At 48.7% G+C, this 12,500-nt stretch overlaps 1 protein-coding gene across 2 annotated transcripts in view; it reads right to left on the bottom strand.

Annotated features, from left to right (window-relative positions):
• drosha (drosha ribonuclease III) overlaps nt 1-12,500 on the bottom strand; it is a 74,794-nt gene that overhangs the window by 34,558 nt on the left and 27,736 nt on the right. For both annotated transcript variants that reach the window (XM_056433556.1, XM_056433557.1), the window contains exons 17-21: nt 11,304-11,411; nt 5,517-5,655; nt 5,344-5,404; nt 4,719-4,778; nt 326-425 (exon numbers count right to left, since the gene is read on the bottom strand). In XM_056433556.1, the coding sequence (XP_056289531.1) occupies nt 326-425; nt 4,719-4,778; nt 5,344-5,404; nt 5,517-5,655; nt 11,304-11,411 (468 nt within the window). The remainder of the gene's footprint in view (nt 1-325; nt 426-4,718; nt 4,779-5,343; nt 5,405-5,516; nt 5,656-11,303; nt 11,412-12,500) is intronic.

Raw genomic sequence — 12,500 nt, 5'->3', positions numbered from 1 at the left:
AGTGTGTGTGTGTGTGTGGGGGTGGAGATTTTTTATAATTGCTTTCTCCACATCGTGGGACGATTATCGTGGCTGTTCTTCACAAAACGTGCCAGAGAGTACGGCGGCGTGCCAGAAGAGAGAGAGGGGGGGGGGAGGGAGGGAGGAGGGGGGGGGGAACAGGACCTGGAGACCGACCGCACCGTGGTCCTCCACAACAACAACCGTGTAACTCCAATTACAAACCTGAGGGGGCCACAAGTAAATAAAACAACATTCCCCCCCCCCCCCCCCCGTAGGAGGAGGAAGCGGTAACGGGGGGAGGGAGGATGTGGGCGGAGCTTACCTTGGCGAGCATGGCCAGGTGCTGGTTCTGCACGATGGCCGTTCTGTAGGTGGCGAGGCCGCCCTCCTCCAGGCCGGGGAACAGGTAGTACAGGTGCACGCTGAGGACGGACGCACACACACACACACACACACAATTAGAACTGGGATATTTTTTTTTTTTTACAAGACACTGAACTACTGCTCCTTAACAACTAACGGGTCAAATGCAGATCAATAAAGGATATATTCATATTATATATTATTATTTTCATCAGGGCTCTGATCTCTCACCTCACTAGAGATAAATACTCATGAAAGAGAGAAGAGCAGAAATACGGTAACAAATAAATAAAATGAGAACGCGTAAAGATTTTTTTGTATTCATAATCAGATTTGTTCTTTAAAGGTCAGATATTATTATTATTATTATTATTATGTTTAATTCTTACCAACAGCACATAATACATTTTCCCGGAGACGTTCCAGCCTCAATGAAACACGGCACAAATAAATAAATACAATTAAAACGTGTTATGACAAATAAAAGGTTTTTAATTTTTTTATTTAAAGTCAGATTTTTTTTGTTTTTTTTAAAACCGATATTAATCGGTCAAAATGTCATTTTTTATTCGCCGTCACCAATTCTGACCGAGAACCCCTAATTAATTTTCCCGGAGACGTTCCAGCCTCGTGTGGAAACCACAGGAAAGAATACGGCAAAATTAAAACATGTGAATAAAAACGTTGAAAACCTTTTTTTATTTTTATTCAGTCCGATTAATTTTTTTTTTTTTTAAACAGTCCGATATTATTTCATTGAATTTGCCGTCACCAATTCTGACCGAGAGTACCGAATGTATTTTCCCGGAGACGTTCTAGCCACACAGCAAAATAATTATAAAATTAGAATGTGTAATGAATAAAAACTTTTATGTTTGTTTTTGTTTTTTATAGTCAGATTTTTAAAAAAAAATGCTAACAGTCCGATACTTTTCAATTTAATTCGCCATCCCCAATTCTGACCGAGAGCCCCTGATTAATTCCTCTCCGGTTCCGCGTAAGGGAACCGCAGGAACGCTCCAGCGGTTCCACAGCTGGGTTCTCCTCCCTGAACCCCACAGCGGATCATCGGACTTCATTTGAATTTAAACAAATTAAAAACAGACCATTTAATTCCAGTCGTTTCTAATCAATGCAACAACAAAACACCCGGAGAGGAAGAGCAGGAGGAAGCGCAGGAGAAAGAGCAGGAGGAACAGCAGGAGGAAGAGCAGGAGGAACAGCAGGAGGAAGAGTAGGAGGAAGAGCAGGAAGAAGAGCAGGAGGAAGAGAAGGAGGAAGAGCAGGTGGGAAAGCAGGAGGAACAGCAGGAGGAAGAGTAGGAGAAAGAGCGGGAGGAAGAGCGGGAGGAAGAGCAGGAGGAACAGCAGGAGGAAGAGCAAAAGGAAGAGCAGGAGGAAGAGCGGTAGGAAGAGCAGGTGGAAGAGAAGGAGGAAGAGCAGGAGGAAGAGCAAGAGGAAGAGCGGGAGGAAGAGCGGTAGGAAGTGCAGGTGGAAGAGCAAGAGGACGAGCGGGAGGAAGAGCAAAAGGAAGTGCAGGAGGAAGAGCAGGTGGAAGGGCAGGAGGACGAGCGGGAGGAAGAGCAAAAGGAAGTGCAGGAGGAAGAGCATGTGGAAGGGCAGGAGGAAGAGCGGTAGGAAGAGCAGGAGGAAGAGCAGGTGGAAGAGAAGGAGGAAGAGCAAAAGGAAGAGCAGGAGGAAGAGCAGGTGGACGAGCGGGAGGAAGAGCAAGAGGAAGAGCGGGAGGAAGAGCAGGTGGACGAGTAGGAGGAAGAGCAGGAAGACGAGCAAGAGGAAGAGCGGGAGGAAGAGCAGGAGGAAGAGCAGGTGGAAGAGAAGGAGGAAGAGCAGGTGAAAGAGAAGGAGGAAGAGCGGTAGGAAGAGCAGGAGGAAGAGCAGGAGGAAGAGCAGGTGGAAGAGAAGGAGGAAGAGCAGGTGGAAGAGAAGGAGGAAGAGCGGTAGGAAGAGCAGGAGGAAGAGCAGGTGGAAGAGAAGGAGGAAGAGCAGGTGGAAGAGAAGGAGGAAGGGCAAGAGGAAGAGCAAGAAGACGAGCAAGAAGACGAGCGGTAAGAAGAGCGGTAGGAAGAGGAAGAGCGGGAGGAAGAGCAGGTGGAAGAGAAGGAGGAAGAGCGGGATGAAGAGCAGGAGGAAGAGCAGGTGTAAGAGAAGGAGGAAGAGCAGGAGGAAGGGCAAGAGGAAGTGCAGGAGGAAGAGCAAGAAGACGAGCAGGAGGAAGAGCCAGAGAAAGAGCAAGAGGAAGAGCAAGAGGAAGAGCAGGAGGAAGAGGAAAGGCTCTTGAGGTAACGAGGAGTGGCGGTCGGAGGCCGAGGTCAGCGGGAAAGCTTCGGCCTTCAGACGCGTTGAGGCGGTTGACCTTTGACCCCGGCCGTACGCCAAAGGGCCGTTAAGCGGGGCGCGAGCGGCGGAGCGACCGTCCATCACGCCGCTCCCTCTCTCACCTCCTGGCGGTCGCGGACGTGAGCCATTACTTTCTTTTTAATTTGTAATAATTGTGGCTCATTTAAATGACGGATGGTTCACGGCTCTTTGTGTCAGAGGATCAGGAGGAGATGACGTCACATAAGAGAGAGAGAATATCACGACGAATATTAATGAAACACATTCTGCCCTGGAGATCAGAGACCACATTACGAGAGAGAGAGAGAGAGGGAGGGGGAGAGAGGTGGGGCGCCTCCCGTTGTTTCAGTGAGACGACAGAGGGGAGAGAATGGAAACGACTGGAGAAAATAGACAGAGACCGGGAACCAATCAAATGCCTGATGATGTCATCAATCAGCGTTCATCAGGGTTCTTCCACACTTTGATCGATGGGTTTCCAGGACTTTAAACCAAATGTCCACGACCAAACTGAAATCTCGGTGTAAACATGAAAAATTTAGAAAATGTTGCGTATTGAGAGCGTACGCCGGCTTATATTTTTAGCATCTTTCTTTAAAAAAACATATTAGTTATTTCAAACTCGGCGTAAATGAACTTGTGATTCTAACAAATTTCCATGACTTTTCCAAAACTTTGATGATTTAGGTTTTTTCCATGACTTTTCCAGGCCTGGAAATGACCATTTTACAATTCCATGACTTTTCCAGGTTTTCCATGAGCGTACGAACCCTGATTCATTGATACTTGTGGGGAAAAAGAAAGAGAAACACACCTGAGCTTTAAATATTCAGACTCTAGAAGAAGAAACACAAAACATTGCAAGCAAACTTATTGTCTTTGCATCATCTGCCGAGCCGGAGGCAACGCTGCCTCCAAAGGAAGGAAGAGACCCGGTACCGGACCTCCTCCGGACCGGACCTCCTCCGGACCGGTCCTCCTTCAGACCGGTCCTCCTCTGATGATGTCATTACTCTACCGCCATCTACATTGCGCAATCAGCTTAAAAACATATACCCCCCCCCCCTTCCTTTCAGGGGGATATTCAGACGTGCCAAACGTCCTGCAGGTCCGGCCCGTTGAACTGGACAAGAGGCGGATCAATAATTCAGAGCCCCAACAACCCCAAAGGGAGGGGGGGGGGGGGCAGGAGGCTGACCACCTTCCCGCCGCGTGTGACCCGAGAGTCGACTCCCGTTACGGTTTGAGCGGAACACATTATTTATTTATTTTGGGGGAGCAAAAGGGAAGTGAGGTAGAAGAGGAAGACTTCCTCTCTTCCTCTCGTCCCCGTGGAGGAGAGAGAGGAGGCTTTACCTTTGTACGTTTGGGAAGTAAAATCAAGGGGAGGGGGGGGGGGGGTATGGGGGGGGTACCTGCTGGCTGCTGAGCGTGAGAGATTAATAATAGCCACACATAATTAGCAGCGTTCTCTGGTAAGTGAGTCGCCGCTCACCTGGGACTCAGCAACACCGTCAGCTGCCAGACAGGCCAGACAGCTAATTGCAAGTTGTCATGGAGAATTGGAGGAGGGGGAGGACAGAGGGGGAGGGGAGGGAGGGGGGGGGGGAGGGGGGGATTACATCCCCAGTTCCAATTACCAGTAAATCACTGTCTTGAATGGGTCGAAAGTATGGAGATCAGCTCGGATGTGACAGGAGAGAGAGAGGGGGGAGAAAGAGAGGGAGAGGGGGAGAGAGAAGGAAAGAGAGAGGAGGGGAGAGAGAGAGGGGGGGTCACTCCATGGGGGGGGAGCGAGAGAGGGAGGTGGGAGAGAGGGAAAGAGAGAGGAGGGGGAGAGAGAGAGAGAGGGAGGGAGAGGGGGAGAGGGAGAGAGAGGGAGGGAGAGAGAGAGAGGAGGGGGGGAGAGGGAGAGAGAGAGAGGGAGAGAGAGAGGAGGGGGAGCTGCAGTCAGCTTCAATTAGTGGTTGCGTCCATCAATGTTTTCTTTCTCACCTGGTGAGGAACTCAACGACGGCGTCGCCCAGGAACTCCAGCCGCTCGTTGTGATTGATCCTGAGTGGGGGAGGGGGGGGGGGGAGGGAAGGGCGAGATACAGGAGGCGAGTCAGAAGAAGTGGCGAGAAGGAAAATACTTTTGGGTTCAACGCCGCCTCTCACGCTAGGTAGTAAGTAGCCACCGCCCCTTTAAAATCAGCCGGTGTCATTTCCCACTTCTCCCCCCGATGACATCACTTCCCCCCTGATGACATCACTTCCCCCCCGATGACATCACTTCCCCCCCCGATGACATCACTTCCCCCCTGATGACATCACTTCTCCCCCCTGATGACATCACTTCCCCCCCGATGACATCACTTCCCCCCCCGATGACATCACTTCCCCCCTGATGACATCACTTCTCCCCGATGACATCACTTCTCCCCGATGACATCACTTCCCCTGATGACATCACTTCCCCTGATGACATCACTTCCCCCCTGATGACATCACTTCCCCCCCGATGACATCACTTCCCCCCTGATGACATCACTTCCCCGATGACATCACTTCCCCCCTGATGACATCACTTCTCCCCCTGATGACATCACTTCTCCCACAGCTCAGGGGCGGCGGCCTACCTGGAGGGGGAGGGGTCGTCCTGGCCCAGGCGAGACATGATGTTGATCAACGTGTTGATGCCTGGAAAACAAAAGATGGAGGAGAGGTGAGGGCGCCGCGTGGTCACGTGACGGCGGTCACGTGGAGGCGGTCACGTGATGATGGTCACGTGGCGGCGAGCAGCGAGACGCACCCTTCTTCCTCATGTACATGTGGTGGACCTTCCGGTCGCCGTACTTGGGCTGCCGGATGCCGCAGTTGGAGAGCGAGTTGCGGGCGTGGTCGGGGTTCATGCCGAAGTTGAGGTGGTGGCTGGGGTGAGTCATGGCCAGCTGGAGGGGGGGGGGGAGGGGGGGGAGAGGGGTTAGCCAATAGGAGCAAGGTACCTTCAGGAGAGTCCTGACCTGCTGCCGACATTCAGCCGGAAAGTTAAAGTCCCAAGAACACCCCGTGACCCGGTGACCGCGTCCAGAGTTTGGGTTGCCGGGGACAACGACGTGACCCCGCCTCCCTCAACGAGATCCATCTCCTCTTTTATTGATTACTAATTACTAAACGGGAACATTGGTCAAGGGAAGTCAGTATGAGAGGGAGGAGGAGGAGGAGGAGGAGCTGCATTTAGGTGAGGAAGAGAGAGAGGAAAGAGAGAAATAAATGGAAAGAAACAGAGGAGAGAGAGACAGACAGACACACAAATAGAGAGAAAGAGAAAGAGAGAAAAAGAAGAAAATGAGAGAAAGTAAGAGAGATAAATAGAGAGAGAAACAGGGGGGGAAAGGGAGAGAAAGACATAAATAGAGAAAAAGAGAGGAAAGAAAGAGACACAGAGAAAAACAGGAAAGAGAGAGAGAGAAACCAAGGAAAGATAAAGAGAGAGACCAGAGGAAAGAGAGAGGACAGAGAGAGGACAGAGGAAAGAGAGAGAGAGAGAGAGAGACCAGAGGACAGAGAGAGAGAGAGACCAGAGGACAGAGAGAGAGGACAGAGAGAGGACAGAGGAAAGAGAGAGAGAGAGAGAGAGAGACCAGAGGACAGAGAGAGAGAGAGACCAGAGGACAGAGAGAGGACAGAGGACAGAGAGGACAGAGAGAGAGAGAGGACAGAGGACAGAGAGGACAGAGAGAGAGGACAGAGAAAGAGAGAGGAAAGAGAGAGAGCACAGAGAGCCCTCTCCTTGTTGTCTTAAACTCTTCATCGTTTCTTCTTCAGGTGAAACGAAGGAAACGATACTTCGTTTCAAAAGAGACGGAGAGAAACAAAGATGGCCGCCGAGGGGGAGACGGAGAGGGCTCAGTGGGACAGGCCACGCCCCCCCCATCCACCCCCCCCCTCTGCTCGTCTCAGGAAACTTCAAGCTCCAACGAGATGTAAACGAGTCTGAGGAACACGTTCAACAAGTGTCCTCGTGTTGTTGTTGTTGTTGTTGTCTTCCTCCTGTGGTTCAGAGGGACAGCTTTTATATTGTGTTGTGTGTGTGTGGGGGGGGGTGCGAGAGAAAGATATAGAGAGCTAGTTATTTGACATGACACTAGCAATTCTCAGCACCACGTTGACAGTTTTGATAAGAAATATAAATAAACAACAACAACCGCCGCGTCTACTTCCACTTTCAACCCCCCCCCCCCCCCCCCCTCGTTGTGCGATGTCAGACACGAGTCAATAACTCCACTCCAGACATCAGATATTCTGTAAACACTGTAGTCCTTCACAAGGACATCGTCCAGCCAGAGGAGCCCCCTGGTGGTCAGGGGAGAGAATGCAGCTTTAACACATGAAGCATAGACTTCTATACAACCAGAGGAGCCCCCTGGTGGTCAGGGGAGAGAATGCAGCATTAACACATGAAGCATAGACTTCTATACAACCAGAGGAGTCGCCCCCTGGTGGTCAGGAGAGAGAATGCAGCTTTAACACATGAAGCATAGACTTCTATACAACCAGAGGAGCCCCCTGGTGGTCAGGGGAGAGAATGCAGCGTTAACACATGAAGCATATACTTCTATACAACCAGAGGAGTCGCCCCCTGGTGGTCAGGAGAGAGAATGCAGCTTTAACACATGAAGCATAGACTTCTATACAACCAGAGGAGTCACCCCCTGGTGGTCAGGAGAGAGAATGCAGCTTTAACACATGAAGCATAGACTTCTATACAACCAGAGGAGTCGCCCCCTGGTGGTCAGGAGAGAGAATGCAGCTTTAACACATGAAGCATAGACTTCTATACAACCAGTGGAGTCGCCGCCTGGTGGTCAGGAGAGAGAATGCAGCTTTAACACATGATGCATAGACTTCTATACAACCAGAGGAGTCGCCCCCTGGTGGTCAGGCGAGAATGCAGCTTTAACACATGATGCATAGACTTCTATACAACCAGAGGAGTCGCCCCCTGGTGGTCAGGGGAGAGAATGCAGCTTTAACACATGAAGTATAGACTTCTATACAACCAGAGGAGTCACCCCCTGGTGGTCAGGAGAGAGAATGCAGCTTTAACACATGAAGCATAGACTTCTATACAACCAGAGGAGTCGCCCCTGGTGGTCAGAGGAGAGAATGCAGCTTTAACACATGAAGCATAGACTTCTATACAACCAGAGGAGTCGCCCCCTGGTGGTCAGGAGAGAGAATGCAGCTTTAACACATGAAGCATAGACTTCTATACAACCAGAGGAGTCGCCGCCTGGTGGTCAGGAGAGAGAATGCAGCTTTAACACATGATGCATAGACTTCTATACAACCAGAGGAGTCGCCCCCTGGTGGTCAGGGGAGAGAATGCAGCTTTAACACATGATGCATAGACTTCTATACAACCAGAGGAGTCGCCCCCTGGTGGTCAGGGGAGAGAATGCAGCTTTAACACATGAAGTATAGACTTCTATACAACCAGAGGAGTCACCCCCTGGTGGTCAGGAGAGAGAATGCAGCTTTAACACATGAAGCATAGACTTCTATACAACCAGAGGAGTCGCCCCCTGGTGGTCAGGGGAGAGAATGCAGCTTTAACACATGAAGCATAGACTTCTATACAACCAGAGGAGTCGCCCCCTTGTGGTCAGGAGAGAGAATGCAGCTTTAACACATGAAGCAGACTTCTATACAACCAGAGGAGTCGCCGCCTTGTGGTCAGGGGAGAGAATGCAGCTTTAACACATGAAGGATAGACTTCTATACTTCGTCCCTTAATACATGTCAATAAATAACGTGCAATATTTTACATTTGTGACTAGAAATACATATTTTTTTAAGTAAATGCTCGGAGCTTTCAAATCCGGCCAACAGCACTCTACATAAATGGAGACCTCAATCCCACGGCCGGGCCGTGCAACGCCATGAATATCAAAACAAATCCCCCCCCCCCTTCAAAACAAAAATACATGGTCTCTCTGTACACACAGCGGCATCAGAGCCGAGGACTTGTAGTCTGAATTATTGAGATCCTCCGCGATGCGTCGCGTTCTGCCAGCATGGGTCAACCGTGAGGGGGGGGGGATGATGAGGGTTTGGTGGATGTGGGAACACATGTCCCTCCATCCCCCCCCCTCCTTCTAGTTTTAAATGTTTAACAGGGAGACTGTCAGAATAAGAGCTTCAAAGGGCCTCCATTGCAACCGGGGGGGGGGGCGCTCTCTCTGCTTTTTTCCTCAGTTGCCTCACGCCAGCAATGGATTGCCACACCGAATGGAAATAGCAGGTTTGTTGCTACACGCGGAGAACCTGGGCGACGTTCTCTTCAGAGCGTTGACTCCACGCGGCTCTCAACATGGCCGCCGCTAACCGCTACCGGCGCTAACAAAAATCTCGGTATGAAAATGAAAAATGTAGCGTATTGAGAGCGTATGCTTTGAGCGTCTTTCTTTAAAAAACATTAATTATTTCAAACTCCATGAACTCAAGCTCACATGAACACATGTCCATGACTTTTCCAAAACTTTTATGATTTAAGTTTTTTCCATGACTTTTCCAGGCCTGGAAATGACCCTTTTAAAATTCCATGACTTTTCCAGGTTTTCCATGACCGTACGAACCCTGATTTTTATATATATATTTTTTTTGTAAATTCTGTCGTAGAAAAGAGCACAACCCTCATAAAGCTTCACGTCTAGAAGTTCACTTTCCCAGGAACACGATGAGGCTGCAGAGTCTTTGCAAATTAAATGTACGATTGAGGGGGCGAGTCTAAACTCTCTCTCTGGTGCTTTAGAGAGTCCACACACACACACACACACACAGGGAAGGAGCCTCCTTCCCTCCGTTCTTAACTACGTGTGGGGCTACAACACATTGATTCATAATGCATCAGGTTATGACAGCTCTTCAATACCAGCAGGAGAGCTGGAGGCTGGAGGCCTGACAGGAAGGAGCTGTTGCCCTGACGACCGTCACTGCAGACATGTGACTCGGGCCGCCGTGTGTGGGCTACCTGAGCCGACTCCTCCCGAGCCCACGGGCCAGTAATGAGATCTCAAGGAGCGCCTGAGCACAACACGTTTTACCTTTTTGTTTCCCTTGTCTGACGGAGACGCTGGAATCTGCCCCCCGTGTCCAGCCCGTTATCTATCGGAATCTATTTCCATACAATTTATTGCGTCTTTTTATTATTATTTTGTTAGCAATCACAATGATTTTCCTTGAGATCCAAAAAGTTTTATTTAAAAAAAATGCTGATGATTTTATTTTATTTTTAGATTTATATTAGGGCTGTCAATCGATTAAAAAAAATTAACTAATTAATCGCACATGTTGAAATTGCGATTAATTAATCGCGATTAATCGCGATTAAAAGTGTTTTCCTTCTTTTTAAAGACAAAACTTCACACAGAGCTGTTTTCAAAGAGGCTCCTACATATACAGTGCCAGCGAGGTATTTAATATCGTGGATGATAAATTGTTTCTTCAGTGAAACATCAGATTAGTAAAAAAAAAAAAGTATATTGAGACCCCATTGGTCCTGTCATCTTTAACACTGAACACAGCAGAACCAGTGGCCTTGGTAACTGACTGACATTCAAATATGTCACGTTAACCCTCTGGAGGCTGGGGGCATTTTATACATTTTACAAAATAAATTAAATTCACCGTTTAAAGTCTTTTGCATGTGACACACCCCACGTGTTATACATCAAACATTCCAGAACAATCTCAGCTCTGAAATGAGCCTCATTGTCCTCGCGCCGTGTCCTCTGGTTCTCTGACTGACAGGCTGCTAAATGAGCCTTACCTGTGAGGTGGGAGGTCCTTTGTGATTTACTGAGTGTTCATTGGTTGTTTTTACCGAAACGGATTGACAAATCATGGTGAAGGTTTCGTGTGACGAGTTCTTTCCGCGCCGCGTCACCCGACGCGTCGCCCCTTCGTTCCTCTGTGTATCAGAGGGGGAGACGGGAGGAAGGAGGAGCAGGAGGAAACCCGACTGATTCATCCACGAGTTAAACTGATTTTTGCTCCTTATTTTCGCGGAGAAATAATTGTTTTAAAAACGGAAACAGTGTAAAACCGTACTGCCGCGGTTTAAAATAAATAAAATAAATTAAAAAATTTAAAAAAATTGCGTTAATTGCGTTAAAATATTTTAGTGCGTTAACGCGGCCAAATTAATCGCATAGATTAACGCGTTAACGCTGACAGCCCTAATTTATATACATTTTATTTTATATAACTTTTTTAATCTCAAGGAAAATCATTGTGATTGCTAATAAAATAATAAAAAAATCAATTCATTGTATTCAAGAAGTAATACTTACAATAATAGAAAACAATCAAAGTCAAACGGATCAATTTAGAGACATTGAAAACATATTTAAAATATAAATATATATAAAAAATAAATTAAAATAAAAAAGATAAAATAATGAAAACATATTAAAATATTAAATAAAATATAAAATAATTAATAATAATGTCCATGACTTTTCCAAAACTTTGGGTATTTTTTCCAGGCCTGGACTTTTCCAGGTTTCCATGGCGTGTGACGGCGCTCCTTTACCTGCAGGAGGCAGCGCTCCTTGAAGACGTAGCCGATGAGCTTGTCCAGGTGCATCAGACACTGGTGGTAGCGGATGTGATGGGTGAGGACGGGCAGCATCATGGCGTGCTGCGGAGGACGAGAGGGAGGAGGAGATTGGTACGAGAGAACATAGAACAAGGCCTCCTTCCTTCCTTGCCCCTTTCCCTGGCTTACTTCCCTTCCTTTCTTGCCTCATTCCTTCCTTCCTGCCTGCTTCCTCCCTCCCTTCTTCACTCCCTTCCTTCCCTTCCTTACCTCCCTTCCTCCCTCCATTGCCTCCTAACCTGGCTTCCTCTCCGTCCTTCCATCCTTCACGGACTTCCTTTGCTTTCTTCCTCAGCTCTTCCCCTTCCTTTCCTTCTTTGCTTCCTCCTTTTTCTGCTTCCTCCCTCCCTCCCCCCGCTTCTCTCCCTCCCTTCCTTTGCTTCCGCCATTCCTCCGCTTCCATCCCTCCCACACTCCCTTCCTCCCTCCCTCCTTCCCTCCCTTCCTTCCTTCATTCATTGCCTCCTTCCCTGGCTTCCTCTCCTTCCTTCCCTGACTTCCTTTCCTTCCTTCATTCCTTGTCTTCCTTTCCTTCCTTCCCTTCCTCTTTCCCTTCCTTCCCTTCTTCACTTCTGCCATCCCTCCCTCACTCCCTCACTCCCTTCCTCCTTCCCTCTCTCCCTTTCTTCCTGCCCTGAATAAATAAATTAGAAGAGATGTAGAGAACGGGCATCAGTGGGAGAAGAAGAGCGAGTGGAGAGAGTGGCGTGATGGAGAGATGGAGAGAGAGAGAGAGAGAGAGAGAGAGGGGTTGATGGAAGGAACAGGCCGGGAGAAATCAATCAGCCGGTCATTATTTATTAAGTGGTACTCTGCAACAGAGAGACGAAATAATCAAAAACCCAATCGCTCTGTGAGGGAATCACAGACGAGAGGTTCACTCTGTGGACACGAGTCAGAGCTCATCTCGTCATGTTGACTCACACACACACACACACACACACACACACACACACACGTCATAAAACAAGAGGGAAAGTTCGAGTGCAACAGAGTGAAAGAACAAAACGGAGGGAGGAGGAGGAGGACGGGGAGGAAGAGGAGGAGAGACGGTCTTCAGAGTCATGAGAGGCTCATCAAGTGGGTGAGGAACTCTCACACGGTGGACACAGAGGAGGAGGAGGAGGAGGA

Source organism: Pseudoliparis swirei, chromosome 16, assembly GCF_029220125.1.
Source record: "Pseudoliparis swirei isolate HS2019 ecotype Mariana Trench chromosome 16, NWPU_hadal_v1, whole genome shotgun sequence".
NCBI lineage: Eukaryota > Metazoa > Chordata > Actinopteri > Perciformes > Liparidae > Pseudoliparis > Pseudoliparis swirei.
Note: the sequence above shows the minus strand (reverse complement) of the source record. Positions and strands in the feature narration are given on the sequence as shown.